Source organism: Pleurodeles waltl, chromosome 7, assembly GCF_031143425.1.
Source record: "Pleurodeles waltl isolate 20211129_DDA chromosome 7, aPleWal1.hap1.20221129, whole genome shotgun sequence".
In the NCBI taxonomy this organism is placed as follows: domain Eukaryota; kingdom Metazoa; phylum Chordata; class Amphibia; order Caudata; family Salamandridae; genus Pleurodeles; species Pleurodeles waltl.
The window spans coordinates 18,442,216-18,459,586 of NC_090446.1; the positions used below are offsets into that span (position 1 = coordinate 18,442,216).

Genomic DNA, 17,371 nt, shown 5'->3' on the forward strand with positions numbered 1-17,371 from the left:
AGAGTAGACAAATGTTTTTGTTGGGTTGAATGCTTGTGACTTTGGGTGCGTGGTGTGAATGTGAGAAAGAAGTAGGGTTTGTGATATCTAAGTACTGTAATTTTAATAAATTGATGGAATTATGAGATGTACTGTGAAATTTGATATTGTCATGTTTTTCATTGTAAAATTGTCAAAAGACTTAGGCCCATATTTTTGGAAAATTAGCGTCATTTTTTGTTTTTTTACGCTAAATCGATCTAGCATCAAAATATTTCAGTTAGTGCCAGTTTTAGGAAACGCCAACCCACCTTCCATCAAATAGCGACAATTATATGCAAGGTAGGTGGTCCCTTCCTAAAAATGATGCTAGTCCCCGAGCGCACTATTACCTCCCAATGCTAAAACTATGTTCACCTAGGAGGCGGACCTAAAGAATGGCACTAAGGGCGATTAGCGTCAAAATGTAACACTTGGTTAGCCCAGGGATTAAAGTGCTGTTAGGCCTATTTCCATGAGGGAAACACAATGGAATGAACACATATATGCCCACCACAACCCCCAGCATCACCACCACCCACACCACAGGGACACTACTAGAGGAGGGAGCCCATCCCAGTTAAGTGTACGTGTATGTGTGTCATGTGCCATTAGGGGCTCCTTACATGGGGCCCTCTAGCTGGCACTGGGTCTGTTGGGGTTGTCCTGGGGGCACTGGTCCCCCTGTGGTGGGCATTGGGGCTATGGTAATGACTCCTGTCTATACTTAGACAGGAGTCATTTTTTGCCTGCTTGTGCATCTAAAAATTAGGCTAGGCTGACTAGCTGCAGTTTTTTTTGTCGCTAATCAGTCTAGCATCATTTTGGGCCCACTAGTGCCATTGTCCCTAATGCCATTCCGCACTAGCTAGCATCTTTTGTACAGACCCTAGCCATTCCTTAGCGCCATCATGTGTCTTTTTTTAAATATGGCACACTAATGTTGCTAGGGAATGGTGTTAACTCGTGTAAATAATTTTGACGCACAACTGCGCTAGCTCAGTTGTGCATTGTTTTCCATAAATATGGGCCTTATAGATGTCAAATTCTATTTTTGTAAGGAAATAAAACATCATTTTGTAAATACAACTGGTGTGTTCAGTATTGATTCCATATAAAAATTATACAGGTTAAGAGGGAATGTCCATTAATATTTTGTCCTTCTATTATGACTCACCCGAGGGATGCTGGGCACAATTTCCTTGTTTGCTTTAGGACTCATGTCACCCTTGCTCTAGTATTGAAGGACCCCAGTAGGAGTTTTAAGTCCATGCCACAGACAAGGGGTGTGGAACGAGGGAGAGGGCCTTTATTACCTGCTATATTGTTTGAATCAGAAGGCCTTTCCAGGCTAACACTTTGTTTGACAATAGGAGTGGAAATTATCTGGATGTATGGTGTCTCACTTTTCTTCTGGATTATTTGTAAGCTTTACCATGTTTAACTCCTCAGTTTTGTGTGCATGAAAACCCTGTAAGAGCCTGAAGTGATGAATAAAAATACTCGATAAAATGTTTCCATAAATGTCATGCTCTAAATTTAGTTTCTTTCTATTACATGTATGATGCGGATACTACAAATTTGTAACAGTATCTAAAAAGGTGGACCAAACATCTGCAATGTGTTAGGCTTTTGTTTTTCTACAGTAAAAGGTGATGGGGTAAGGCTTGCTATGCTCTGGAACAGAAGTGTTCTCATGTATTTTTTAGGTCCTGATCTGGGGACTGCAGGAGGATAAGCAGGATCGCATATGTGTAACCGGGTCCTGGTGGCTCTGCTGTAGGAATGGTGGGGTGCTCCTTGAGTGCACATGGTCTGCCTGAAGATGGAAGTATGAGTTTATTCCAGTGCACCTCAGATACAAGATGGCACTGGACAGAACATCAGATCTTGAAGTGGAGTAAACTGGCCCTTGCAATATCAGGTTTGTGATGCTGAGCGGTGGTGTGTGCAAGAGGGGAGCATAGAAGCTGAGTCAGAACAGAGAATAGCTGTCAAAGTGGGCCCTAAAAAGCCTGGTTGGGCCTGTGGTACAAAAAATGGTGACAAACGCATAAGTGTATTAGACAGGGCAAAATAGTCCTAGCCACAGCCATCTGGGTGACTTATTTTTTCAAAGCGGTGGGCACACAACAATAATTTTAATAATATTCAGAGGTGCAATAGTTCCTCAGAGAAAATTCTCTAAGCTGTACTAGGAGAAAGAGAGAAGGGAAATGTGAGAATTGAAAAACAAATGTTCCTGATTTCAGACGCAGACTGAATTGGATGATGCAGGATGTGTGATAACTAAAGGAAAGGAAGTAAAGAAGTTGAATAATGGATCCCTTAATCTGATGACAATCTGAGACCTGCAAAACATAACTTTCAATACAGTCCCTAAGGGAATTTAAAAAACATAGCTCCTGTGCCTAGGGACAAAAGATTGATGAAAATCAAGAATAAATACAAGAGGGGACGGCATGGATCTCCTGGGTGAAATCTGTGGTCTGTGAATATGAACAGGCTAAGGAGATTCTGTGAATTCAAGAAAAGAGCAAGCCTGTGTTGATTCATATGTGAACATAGCATGAGTTTGTGGAGTATACCTTGAGGCCTGCTAATATTTATTTTTTTGGAGTATCTTGCAAATTTTAGTCAAATGGATCTCTTTCCACTTCAATCCAGAGCTTCTATTAGAAGACAAAAAAATCCTCAGGATGTCAACTTTGCAGGGGTGACAGACTGAAAGGGCTTCAGGCTCCCTTAAAGAGGATCTTATAAAAAGGTGAAGTTTAAAGCATCATGATTACTATGTTTGGTGCAATGTCATAACTATAACGAGTTGCACCTATATGCCTTCCTTCAACCCGTATCAGTTGTGCACTTGCATGTGTGTTGGGGTTTTGTCTCAGTGATATATCAATTGCTGGTTGAAGGTTTATATTGCAGTTTTTCACAGTGCTTATGCTCGTTGGCACGCTTGAGCTGTAGATGTAGCAGCTGTATTTTCTTATAAATAAAATACTTATTCTTAAAACAGATGGTGAACAAGAAAGTGTGTAGTCTCCCCATGAATTTTTGAAGTTGTCTTAGCCAAATACTAGTACATTATCACCTATGAATAGGAATTCTAGTCCTCCAAGGTATGGTCTTAAAAATTGTAAAAAACTAATAATGAAGAAAGCAAAGACAAAAGTAGGTGTTAATATGCTTTAATGCAATCATCTGCTTCATTCACAATCTGTATATTCTAAGTGAAATGCACTCAAGTCACACTTTCAGTTAGCAGCAATCGTCTCTTCAATCCACTGGTTGTAATTGCAGACCTTGGTGTAGACTCCAGGGTAGTTCTTCTGAGCGCACCCGTATCCCCAGGAGACAACACCCTGGAGCTCGCCGTTGCAGACCACTGGGCCACCGGAGTCACCCTGATGGAGACAAGAATTTATTAAACAAACTATATTTTAGTGGATATGTTGATGCTTTAAATAGACATTAAACAAACTTAAGTTGAGCATCAATCAACCTTACTACTCTATCTTATAAGTGGTATTGTTTTCTCAGTAAAGGCAAAAGTGCCGGTAAGTAATGAACAATATATTATCAAGGAAATAAATCAACTGAACAGACCTCAATGTTCATGGGAGACAAATGTCCAAAATTCATGTCAAATGTACTGACAGAGTTTAAGAATGTGGAAACTCAGAAAATAAAGAGCTACACAAAACGTAAGCTTAAGACATTTCTAGCCTTAAAACAGTCTACTGGGTTCTCCTTCAAATTCTAAATTAAATGTATTGTTTCTTACTGCACCTAAATTTACACTAATTTGCTTCTTATACTTTGGAGCAATAATCCTTCAGTGACAGCACATACATCCAAGCTGATGCTCTGTTTGGTTGATAAAACAAGACAAACTTTGTATTGAAAGGGTTAAGCTCAAAGATAACAAGGTCACCTACCTCTCAAACTCAGCAAGACCTAGGTGAGACAGTCACCCAAATGCATAGCTGCTAGGTGATTTGGATCACATATTTGGTCCTAGCCAAGAGCCTGGGGCCATAACACACAAAAACAAACCAGGGGCTCAAGGGGAATGTGCACCCTTTGTCGTGAGGTTACTTTAGCTGTTACACAGGCACGTTATTGTAGCCTAGGTCTATTGCTTGTGCCCTTTATTTCTGAGGCATGCATCTTTTTTCTATCATTTTAGCAGAAGCCTTCTTTTAGTGAAGATGTTTTTATTATTTTACCAGCTTGTCCTTTTACGGAGACATTTGTTATTCTTTTCTCGGCACAGTATTTTCATGGTAAGTTACGAATTATTGCCAGTACAAAGCGTTCATCATGTCCTCAACTCTTGTAGACAATAGTATACGTGTTGTCATGTCAGGGCAGTTTTCTCTGAACACCAGATGTTTTATTATAAAACACCTTACCGCCCTCTACACGATATAGGGGAATTCCAACCAGTTGCCACCGTACACTGCATGCCGCCTTTGCAGTTTCTGCTGAGGCTTGATGCATATGCTCCTTCCATGTGGGAAGATTTGCAGTAGACCAACAGACTTCTTCTTTACCTACAACCACAGGTATGAGGAATTGGGTTCTCCAGGGGGGGCTGATTGGCAGATCAGGACTTATACTGCCATGCTCTTGTAGAAAACCTAAGTAGAGTAGGTAGAGATTTTAGAACCATTTTTGTGACAGTATGGTGGGACTTTTCCTATGTTTCACTTTTCTTGTCACTGCCTTGCTTTTATTATGTTTTATCATCCTTATAATCGCAATACATGCCTTTTTAAATAGAATGCTCTTGATTCAATAAAACCTAGGCCTGCTTCTGTTTTGCCTTTGTATGTGTGAGACATTTGTGACTGAGAGGAAGGGGTAATATCTGTTTCACCATAACTTCTCTGAGAATTCCAGATGACATGCTAAGGACTGCCACAACTCACCTTTCACTTTTGGGTGACGTGCTGCTAGCTGGCCAGAAGAGTTAGGCCGACAGCTGTCACACGGCGCAGGATCAGACTCAGTCCCCCACGCCAGGTGGTGCTGCACCCAAAATCCAGCATTCTTGTTACTATAACAAGAGTTTTACAACATGTTCTTCTGTACCCAGAGGACAATGGTATTACAGAAGGAGCTGTGGGCACTTCTACAACTCCTTCTGTAGTACAGGTTGCTCAGACAAACAAATGTGGTGCCAGCATGATCTGATCTCAAGGGGTGTTAACCTCATTTGTGTGGAACATTTTCTCGTGCCATATTACAGATGTGTACACAGAGGCAAAGAAACAGATGAAGGCACACTGACAGCACTCCAGTCGACAGTCAGTGCATCCCCTACAAGTGCCTTTTAAAGGGTGAAATGGAGTCTGATGGACCCCCCAGACAGCCCTCTGGAGGTGGGGGCAATCACTCACTGCACACTCCTGCAACAGGATCTCTGTCCCCCTTTGAAATTGAGGCTATGTTGCCACTGACACAGTGAAAGAAGGAACTGCTGCTTGCCCATCACTAATGAGTTGGCGAGGGGAGAGGGACAAGTTTGTTACTAGTTTAAGGTAGGACTTCATGGAGTGGGAAAAGGAGATGATGTGGCAGAGATGCTTTCTTTGCATTTAGCTGTTTTGAAATGACAGCATAAATTCACAAATCCCTGCAGTTTAATATCCTGTCTTCATTGAGTGGGTTATCCGCCTGCAGAGTTTGGAAGAATATAGTTGTGCTGCCCTAGGGAAAGTTCTGGTAATGTAATTGAATTTGTCTGTCTAATTAAACATGTACCCACCTTTAGAAAATATATCACTAGAGCTCCATTGAATATCAGGTTTTTTGTGTCTTCATTCCCAATATAAAATAATTGCTGTTGCCGCTAAGAGTACTAAGGAGGCTGCAAATCTTTTCAGAAAGGGTATATACCTTCAAATTGACATGTTTTTGGATGTTTGATGACTTTTCTAGTGGTTCCTTTGCCAGAACACCTGCAAATCTACCCCAACCTTCAATTTGCAAATGCCTAAACTCCACCCTCCTGGCAGAGTTTCGATGTTCACAAATTCTGGTTGCTAAACTAAAAATTAATCTTTCCTGGTTATGTGAAACAAATGCTATGTTAGTAGGGGTTTCAAACATTGGGAGTCAAACCACCCTAAGGTGCCTCTTACCTGGCACGAATCTTTGCCTCCCTCCAGGTATCCAGCACAGATCATGTTATTGGTGATTTCACCAGGATATGCATCACGGCACTGTTTGTCAGTGAGGATTGGAGCGTTGACGCACTGGAGAAGATCTGGGTAGTTACCTGCAGAAGAGGACGGTAATAGGGTTACTCAATCTGAGCGCATTAAAACTTGCAAACAATTACTTTGTTGTTATGTTCACCCAGTTGAAAGAAACAGCAATTTAATTAAAACAGTCTGGTGTTTTAGATCTTCTTCACCAGACACGTATGGTTAAATATTGAAAATAATTAATGCGTAATGTTGATTGAGCCATGCTCATACGAGGTCAAATGAGCGTAAAGCCATGTTCACATAAGTGCGCACACTGAAATAATGTGGTGAATGCCTGAGCTGTTGGGGTACTGTGTGCTACATGGATAATCACAGCCAGGTGAGAGGAAGCAGTTGCTTTGGTGGGGGGGGGGGGGGGGGGCGGGAGCAGCTTATTTCAAAGGAGGGCCTAAGTGTCCCAATTCCCTCTCATCTGTGACTCCAGGCCATCCACTCATCTCTGGGCTGTAACACTGATTGTAGAGGGGGTATCAAGGAAAATGCCCAAGCTAGCTACTGCTTCTTGAGCTTCAGAACTTGACTCAATTACTGGGGATCTAATCTTTAAGCCAAGGTTTGAGACATGACAGTGTCTCGTGGAATTGTGGACTCTGACACTGGACACACTAGGAATTCAGTCTAGAGAGGTTTTTTGAATGTTAATGAATCAATAGAAACATAAGTAGCAGGAGACCAGTCTGAAGCTAACATGATGGAGAAACAAATACATGATCCTTTACATCACAACTGCTTCTTGGGCAGACCCTCTGACCTGAGGCTGTTCAGACCTCAATTCTGCCACTGGCAGAAGGTGAACAATTTAATGGTTACCTGCCCACTTACAGGCATAGCATTGTCAGCTCAGATACACTTGATGTAGCAGATCTGATTTCCGTTGGGCAGGAGGAAAAATTTGCATTTGCCAATGTTATGTACATAAATGTTAGCATTTTTTGCAGTTCTGTATTTCATCAGCTAAAATCTACCAATTAAAATAATATTTCTAAAGAGATACTCTGAACACATGGTCAGGTAGGGTGTACTCACTTCCACTGCTGAGGGTGTTACCCCATCCTGAGATGAGGCAGTCAGTTCCAGCAGGTGCACAACTGGTGGGCAGGGGAATCGCCTGGATGCGTGCGCTGAAGGTTGCGGCTGACGAGAGCTTGATCAGCATGATGTCATTGTCAATGGTCCTGGAGTTGTATTTTGGGTGCTTGATCACTTTGGCGGAGTCGATGAACACTTCACTTCCTTCAATAACCTCAATGTTGTGCTCACCCAGTCTAACCTGGATACGGCTACAGAGGGAGGATTGAAAGCTTAAAAAGTATTTCTTAGATAATGTTAGATAGCTCATGAAAATTATCATGTGTCTTTAAAAATGTATAGATAGCTGTGGACCTCTGGAGCTGCGCTATAGGGGCAGAGTGTCACACCCACCTTTGAGTAAGAATTTGTAATGGTCATGTTTTCATCTGTCAGAAGGGTTATGTTTTGTTGGTAAATTACAAGGGGACACTTAGGACCTTTAATAAGTTGACAACCTCACTGATGTCATTGTGGACAAAGATTCTAGCCCTGGAATTTTGTGTTGAAACTTTATGCATTCTAGGTATTATAGATGTTTTGCATCCATTTAACTAATTGGACTAACACATTTGAGTAAAAGTTATTTGCAGCACTGAAAATAATGTCTGCAATGTCATGGAGTGAGGTGACCACCCTAACCTTTGACATCTAGAAATGATGGTGTATAAAGAAGCTGGCATTAATATCTACATAATCATGACCCTTCTAAGCAAGATTTTCATGAAATTATGAAATAAGTTTAGATTTGCAAACCGAAGTTTTGAAGATTGTTAGCTCATGCCCAATTAGATATTAACATTGCACAATAGCTGGTTGCATAAATGCATATGTTGGATTGCCATGGCATGATCCCTGAGTGAAAGACTGCCTTACCACAGATCACTGGACATGTTAGCAGGAGTACGGTCCTCTATCTCCTCCCTGTCATTAGTGTGTGTGTGTATATATGTAACAAAGGCTGCTGCCAATGCTGCTAAACAGTGTGTATACGTATCTTTACCACATGGAACAAATGTCAAGAAAAGTATCCCTGACATGTTCCTTCAGTGTCTGTGCAAACATTCAGGAAAGGGCCAGAGGAGTACATAGACACCCTGGCTTTTGAAGGGTTACTTTCCTCCCTTCCTGTTTTTGCCACATGCTACAATAAGCAAAGTGTTTATCTTTGTATTAAAACTACACAGCATACAGTGTCTAATACTTTCTTATCAAGCGTCATTATGTGAATAGCTTGACGGTGGTCACCTTTAAGCAAGCAGGAGCTATGATCAGTTCCTGTTTAGTTTGCACAGTACACAATTACACCAGCCTGACCTTCTGGATTACTCCCTGCAGAGGCAGTCATATGCTGCCTTATCCATGTTTCTGTTTTAATGGACAGACAATGGGTACTCATAGTTTATACAAGGTTGACCAAGAAATATCATATTTGTGCATTGTTTTTGCATGACCATTTGGCCAGTGACTTGCCGCACCTTCTGTATGTAGTACACAAGTTGTAAATCATATTAACTTCCAAATCACACATTTTATTGGAATAGCTTGCTAAAACAGACATTATGCAGCCAGACAAGTGCATTTCACCTCTAAACACTTTCTATAAAACAATCTAAATTAGATGGGTCATTATCATCAAAATACTTAAATGATGGTTTTTGTTTACACCAAGGGCAGATTTACTTACATTTTGCATCATAGATGCGTCAGTTTTTTGGGGCAGCCATGATGCAGACTGTTATTTGTGATATAGAAAGCCATGCAAATCAGGCTTGCGTGGCTTTGAGTGGGATTTTTCCCAAAATGTAATGTAGGGCGGCACATAGCAATCCCTTGCGTTACCTTGCGCCGGGAAGGCGTTGAATGGTTGTAGCCTAGTTTTCCCATGCTTCCAGGCAAGGATTTTGGTGCATGCCTAGATTTATTAAAGCTAGTATACCTGGGAATATGTCAAAAAGCTACTCCTCCCTGAAGCAGGCATGACAAAGAGAAATATCTTTGCTTCTCCTTGCTACATCATCTATCTATGTATGCTGCATTCTGCAGCATACATTGAAAGGGAAATATGCATTTAGGAATTGTTCTTGTGCAGGAAGGTGTCCCTTCCTGAATATAAACAATCCTGTCTGTAACACAGACAGGTGCCCTTGGTGCAAGGGTTTCAGCGTTAGTGCTAGGCAGCACACAGTGAGCCAGTGCTAGGAGACAGCAGAAATGTGTTTTATCTTACTTGATAGGGAGAATTTCTGCAGGCTCCCTTTCAAACAGTACAGCTCAGCAACTTTGCTTGATGATGTCCCGTGTTGCATGAAAGATTAGGAAATTTGCCCCAAAATGTGTATTACTTGTAGTATGGACTGCTCACATGGCATTTGCACCTATTGCAAATTGGCGGCATAGTACAGTCACTGATTGCTGAATTTGCAACCCGCCATAATCAAAATGCATTCTAAACACATGTTGAGGTCAGAAGGACAACACCTTTTCATTTTTTTTTCAGTAAAAAAAAAAAAACTGTTCCCTCATGTGCTTGAGAACATTTCATGATTATATATCTTTGTTGACTCTGTGGCTACGAAAAATTTGCAAAAATGAGAATCATTTCAGTCAACTTTCTGTAGTGTGGCCCTATGACTTACGTTTTGGCGCAGTGAGCGGCGGAGACAACCCATTGGCTGTTAATCACAGACCCACCGCAGAAGTGGTAGCCAGAGTTCAGAGATGCCTGGTAGGGAACAGAGCCTTCAGGGCAGGTGTACCCACCTACGATCTTATCATCATCTTCAAAAGGAAAGGCCACTGGAAACAAAGGTAGTCAGAAAGAAGAGTTGATCAATAAAATCAATGAATCTGTGCACACAGACAACTCATTTCATATGCTTAGTTCCAAAACAAGTTTTTTAAAACTTATTTATTGTTGTTTTCACAGACTGCTCCTGTTGGGTTCCTCTTTAGATTGCTTCTTTCACTGAAATTCACTATACAGAAAAAGGAAGTTCTTTTACCATAACTTGTACATTGCACCATTTTGAAACCCTGTATCTTCAAAACAACCCATCCAATGTTACTCCCACCCAAAGCCACAATGAATGCCATTCACCCATACACACATAACATGACATTGCATATATTTGTAAACACATATTCACCAATGGGGCATCTTGGAACTGCAATAACAGAAGTCTATCCTCAATTATCCATAGGTAACCATTTCACTTGCTCAACCATCGATGCACTGACAAATCCAAACGACTATACTGAAACATACCAATCAAATAGGCAAGGGTGTTTACACTGGTGCTGGGGACTATGTTGTCCCTCTCATTTGAGAGAGGCGGCCTCTTTATTACTTCATGCGTTTTTGTCTGTTCTGTGACAGTAGGACGTTTGCCCATATGGTATCCATTCCATGAGTAATAGATGCCTGCCCTGCTGATGCACAGTGGTGTCTTTTGAGGGACCCTATGGTATACTTCTTCTCTGAAGATGGTAAGCTGAGGAAACCCGGACAGGTGAAGCCCAGCTGTCCCTCCTCTGTGAGTGACTCTACATTGCTGATGGTATGCTGTACTCATTCTGTAAGGAGTGAAGCTAGTTCTCTCATGTTTCAGAAGCATTAATCACACACACTTTTGAGTATCTGCCTGGTGGTGGCACAGGGATGCCTCTCGCTGAGGGTTCTAACCATGATTGAGAGAATTCACTCAGTGTCCCTGTCTTCTTCAAAAACCTGCAGGAGGTTTGCCACCTTACCTTTGTCAGTGAGGAATAACTGGCATGTCTTGACATGTCTGTGCAGGCTGAGGTTATAGAAGAGCAAGGAGATGGTACTTACATAGTACTTTAGTTACATCCCTCTTTAGTAATTTTTCTTTGAGAAAGAAATTCTGCCACTGTTTGCATTAAAGCTATTAACAATAGTCTAGAAAGATTTAAAATACGTTGATGTTCTTTCATCTTGTAACTGCTGCTTTATGTTTCCATTTAAAGAGGTTAAATACTCACTTGTGAGGATTTCTCAGATTTCTGTATGTGACTTGGCATAAAAATAGCGACCAAACCAATGGTTACAGTTTCAGTCCCTTCAAAATATCTTGGATGATTAATATACCAGGACTTGAGAATTGCATGTAGTATTAGAACTCACATTTGCAGTCTAACTAAGAAAGCTTAAAGGATGGATGTTGTTTTACAGAAATCCTTGTGTAACATTTGCACCTACTAAATCCCTTTCTTTTGAGTATGCCTAAATAATCCTTATTTTCAGCTGCACTGGGGGCAGTGGATGGGGTACTGACTTGGATTTTCTTGTCCTTCAACCTCTTCCTGCCTCAGCCTGGTCCAATCTACCCTTCCTGTAGTTATTTCCCTTTTTATAATTCATCACATCATGATGACCTGCCACGTCTCTTTGGGTGATGAGACACCTCCTGGGGGAAATCAATCAGCTGGAAGCCATTGAGATGGTGAGTAAGTTCATTGTTTGCTAGATCAGTAGGGCATCCAGCTTAAGCCACACTAACACATCACCCTACTACAACAGTACACAATTCCTGTCAGCGTTATGCACTATACATTTCAAAGTCATACCATTGTCTAATTGTTTGTTCTGTCATCTGTACATGCGTTCGTGTTATACTGACAAATGAAAACCTACCATTAATCAAAATATCCATTGAGAAAAAGTAAGATTAAGCCTACTACATCCAGACACACTGACATCAAAGACACATAATTAGGAAATAACCAAGTAACCAAAGGAAGCCAAGCAAAGGACAACTATACACCCCAGTAAAATGAAATAGATGTCAATGTCCTTCAGCAGACTACTTCACACACATAATGTTGCTATCTCTAGAGTTGTGATAGCATTTCTATATTTTATATTAAAAGGGAGGATGAACAAGGGATCACTGGTTCCTAGTTGTGTAGCTCACCACAGCGTAGAAGGTTTTCATGGTTCAGGTAGTTTCAAACTCTACTTTCCAGGAGGTTTAGTTTTAGTTCCCCTATGTCATATCACTCTATAATTCTGCAGCATTTTCTACTATTTTTCATCTTTCATATAGCCTACTCTCCCTGATTACTCTTTTCTTCCAAGCGTGGTCTGATGCTGGGCCTGGGTTACTAAAAGGCCTGCTGTCACTGCCAATTTCAAATCTGGCCTGCTGAGGATTATGCTAGCGTGGTCTTCTGGGCTTTTCTGCCCTACACTGGTCTGAGGAGAAACTAGAATAGAATGGACTACATGTTCCAGACTATCTGACAGAGGTTTGCCGCTGACTGGTTGGCCTTAGTTTTTCCAAATAACTGGAAACTAGCATGCCTAACCCTGCCCATTACAACTCTCCAGTGGTCCCAGCACACCCTATCCTTTTTAGTTGTGTACGCATAATTGCCTGTTGGAAAATCTCAAATTCACACCCCCAACATTATTGAACAAGATTCACCTGTACAAGTACTGTGAGAATAGAGTCATTGTGAAAGAAAGAGGAACCCTTTGAAAGTTTCAGGAAAAAATTGCATTGAATTAACTCACCAGCCGCTCCTAGGAAGGCGAATAGCAGGAAATGATGCATGATTGCTAAGAGTCTATTGAGCAGGGACTAGAGAGAGCTGAGGAAGTATTTATAGCAGGAAAAAAATCTAATTTTGTTCATTCAAGGTCTTCTCCATCTGCTCACATTCCCAGGTGGTCAGTTAATTTGATTAAATTGAGTAATTTTTCATGTCAATTCCTAAAAGACCTTGCTTCAAGGGAAGCCAAGAGATAGTTGTTTGCCAAATATGTTAGATCAAAGGCGGGAGATGGAAACAGTGTTAAACATTGCATGTAAAGTGATATACAGTACATGAACAATATTTTGTGAAAACTCAGTTCTGCTCAAGCATGTCTTACAAATATTGCAACTCTTGCAATTTTTCAAATGCCAACATTAATAAAGCTTTTGCAGTGAGTTTAATTTTCCACAAATAACTGTTTAAGAATATCTTTCCTTGGAATAATTTTCCTTTATATTCTCTCTATAGTCTGGGCTATTGCCTGTTCCTCAGAGAAGAAACAACCATTTCCATCACAAAATAATGGAGAGCTAGAATTCTTAGCATTCTAGGGAGACCTTGCTTCCTGGATATGATGCCACTGTACTTTTTAGATCTGTTGGAATTTTTTACCATGCTATTGTAAGAGAAGTCCACAAACAACTATCTTTTCTTTGCTTTGTATAAAAAAAAAAGAAATATGATGAGGACATTAGTGATGTCATTCAGAACAGTTGACAAGTGCTGAATGAGTAAGAAAGAGTGGAACGTATTTGATAGATGGAGTTGTATTGCAGAAAAATGACCTATTGGTAAGAAGAAAGATTTAATGAGAAGTTAATTAAGCAAATGGTTGATTGTAAATCCTGGTATAATAAACTATTCATGGTAAAAAGTGTGAATACAGTCCATAGCATGGGGGCAGTTACTAGTGGCATCCAAGAGTAATAATCAGAGGGAATATTGCAGGTTTGTTGTATCTAATTCCCAATGAAAAGAGCAAGATCAGTCCAAACATATTGGTGCTGCACTTCACGAACGTTTAGTAGACTAACCCGGGAACACACATGCCCTTCCAGTACCTCAGGCAGAACTTGAAGAAACTAGGCAAATCTTTCAAACCCCATGGAAATTCAACCAGCTATCGGTGACCAGAAATCAAACAAGGTCTAGTGCACAGGCAGGGTATCTGGTTATATTGGTAAGTCAAAATCTCCTATTTGAGTCTTTGCAATTCCTCAAATGATAAGTACAGTTATTTCAAAATATTTTATCTCTATTTTTATCAAATTCTGTCTTTATAGGACAATCCTACAAGAAGAACTTCACAAGTGATCATTACAGATTATAAGACTCTTTAAATACTGGATACTGATGGCAAAGTCCTTGAAACATTTCTACTGAATAATGCCCTTGATTGTGCTCAGACAGAGGTAATGCTAGGAGATTTCGGGATAGGTTCAAGAAAGATGTTGAGATCATAAAATATTGTTTTCCAGATATACATGATATCAGCAAACTATTCCAAACTGAGAAAGGTAAACTGTTTATTTCTTCATTGATCTAAAACGTGCCTGCAACATGGATCCTAAAAGAATTCTAAGCAAATATGTCAGTATTAGGTTTTTTTCTTTTCATGACCTCCATGTTTTACATGGTAGTAACAGAGCAAAAACAGGACAGCAGATCATTGGATTTAAATAGCCTGGGAAGACTAATGCCCTTACTCCAATGGCTCCTACTCCATTAGGCCATTTTCCAAGGGGGAAATCAGCAGAAACAGCGACACCAAAACACTGACTGTCAGCCCAATTCCAGATGCAGTGTTTGTGACAGAGTACACTGTCTGTCAATCTCTAAATTAGTTAATCTAGTCTCAGGTCCCAACACTAATGTTAATATGAATAGTATCCCAGTGTAGTCCGCCTACAAGAAATTGGGTTGTTGGTTAAAGGCATTAAATCATCCTCAAGCAAGGGTACATTCCTTATCAGGTTGAACCACAAAAATCACTAAATTGACTTGTGCTTAACCCTCTGGTAGTTTGGCTCAAAAGCATTCAGGCTTAACTCAGAGGCAATGTATAAAGTGTTCATACAGCAGACAAACAGTAGTAAAGTGAGAAGACAGGAAAAATCCCACACCAATTTAGAAAAATAGAGTAACATTTAATAAATTATTTGACACCAAAATAACAAAAATCCAATCACTAGAACCAGAGACATGCAATTTTCAAAGAATTTAGGTAATGATAGTGCCTAAAAGCACAACATGTCACTTAATGTTATTGGTTCACAGTGGACTGAGTCCAAGTCACAAAGTCAGACTGAGTTCAGTCAGCTGTTAAGAGTACCTTGTGTCCTTTTGCGTTGAAATGTGGAGTCCTTTTATTTGCCAGCTAAGCACAGGCATCGAGGATCCATAAACAGGAGCTGCGATGCAAAGTCCTGTCTCGAGATCACAATGACTCGAGGCCCTTGGAGCTGTGACAGGAGCTTCTGAGGACTTGCATTGAGGTGTGTTGGTGCTGAACCAAAATGTGGCAAACTGGGCTGCTTGTCGGGGTCAAAATGTGTCACAGTGGGTCTTTGCTTGCAAAGCCTCTGATGAGATGCTGCAATGAATGATCCTGGGTCAAAGTGCATCAAGATACAAAGAGCTGGAGCAGTTGTCAGTATTGAGATGTGTCATAATTGGTTGGTTGTTGCAAGACCACCGAACTGGAGATGTGATGCACGGTCCTGCGTTGAGATACGCTGGATTGCATTGGTGAAACGGAGCCTGTTATGTACCTGTTGCCAGTTAACTCTCCCTTGAAGACACTCTAGAGGTCCTAGGTTCAAGTTGGAGGATCAGTTTTTCTTTCACAAGCAGTGGAGCAGCAGAGCCAACCCTAATGTAGCACAGCAGCAGGGCAGCAGAGCAGCTGCACAGCCCTTCATGCAGCAGAGCAGCAGGGCAGCAGAGCAGTTCTTCTTTTTAGTCTTCCATAGGTCCTGAAGTAATCTGAAGGGTGAGTTTGAGGGCCCTCTTTTTATACTTGTTACCCATTTTGAAGTGGAAGAAATGTCTAGAGACTTCCCAAGAAGTGTTTGGAATCTCCTGTCTCCCTGCCCTGGCCTCAAGCTGTCTGGGAACACAGTAAGCTAGTGAGAAGTTTTTTGTGTGTGAGCTTAACCAGTGCCTTTGAAGTGGAAGTGTTTTAGGTGACAGCTCCGCCCCCACCATCTTGCCAGAGATGGCCATCCTGCTCAGACCCTCTATTGTGATCCTGTCTGGGAGGAATACACGAAGGACAACTGCCTACTACATCTAGGGGGTCATTACAACATTGGCGGTAAAAGCCGCCTACCGCCGTGCAGATGACCGCCAATACACTGCCGCAGAAGTGGAAATCCGCCACAGCTATTATGACCCACATCTCGGAATCTGCCGAAATTCAGACACCCACACATGTCCGCCACACCAAAGGTCAAAGATAAAATAGCAAAAACAAATCCTCCACCATCACGCCAACAGAAACACGCCCATGCTATCACGACCCACGAATCCACGCGGCGGTCTTCTCCATCTCCAAAACACCGCCACATTGGACAATTTGAAATACACACACCTGATACACATACAAACACCACTCCCACACACCCAACACAATATAAAACACACACCCACATCACCCACAAACCCCTACAACCAAAAAGTATTGACAAAGGCGAGAGAGAGCACAGCATAGACAACCCCACCACACAGAGGCACACGACACCATCACTCACACAACATCCACGCACAAAACACCCCACACCACTACACATCACCACAGTCATCACCACATACACCACCCCACACATCACGTACACCACCCCATGGCATGGCAAAGACACCCCAGGTTTTCCGAGGAGGAGCTCAAGGTCATGGTGGAGGAAATCATACGGTTAGAGCCACAGCTATTTGGATCACAGGTGCAGCACACCTCCATAGCTAGGAAGATGGAGCAATGGCGAAGAATCGTGGACAGGGTCAACGCAGTGGGACAGCACCCAAGAAATCGGGAAGACATCAGGAAGAGGTGGAACGACCTATGGGGGAAGGTGCGTTCCGTGGTCTCCAGGCACAACATCGCGGTACAGCGGACTGGCGGTGGACCCCCACAACTGACAAGATGGGAGGAGCAGGTCTTGACCATCATGCATCCTGAGGGCCTCGGAGGAGTCGGTGGAGGAATGGACACTGGTAAGTCAAATCTTAACTATCATATCCCCCACCCTACCTGCATGCTATCACACACCCCCACCCTCACCCCTCCCCTATCACTCCAACTCCTCACTAATGTACTAATAACACAAACCACCCATCCCAACACCAAGCCCTGCATGACTCAACAAAGCATGATCACCCCTCACTAAAGCATGCCCACTGCACATACCCATAACACCCCCCCAACCATCATCAAACAAGCCCCC

General features: G+C 41.7%; 1 protein-coding gene across 1 annotated transcript; it reads right to left on the bottom strand.

The window, feature by feature from the left end:
• Positions 1 to 3,196: 3,196 nt before the first annotated feature.
• LOC138303568 (trypsin-like) lies at positions 3,197 to 12,998 on the bottom strand. The gene is made up of 5 exons (XM_069242832.1): positions 12,910 to 12,998; positions 10,010 to 10,169; positions 7,329 to 7,582; positions 6,174 to 6,310; positions 3,197 to 3,428 (listed from the first exon to the last, which is right to left on the bottom strand). Exons 1-5 carry the CDS (start codon positions 12,947 to 12,949, stop codon positions 3,279 to 3,281), a joined length of 741 nt encoding a protein of 246 aa, XP_069098933.1. The 5' UTR covers positions 12,950 to 12,998; the 3' UTR covers positions 3,197 to 3,278.
• Positions 12,999 to 17,371: the final 4,373 nt, after the last annotated feature.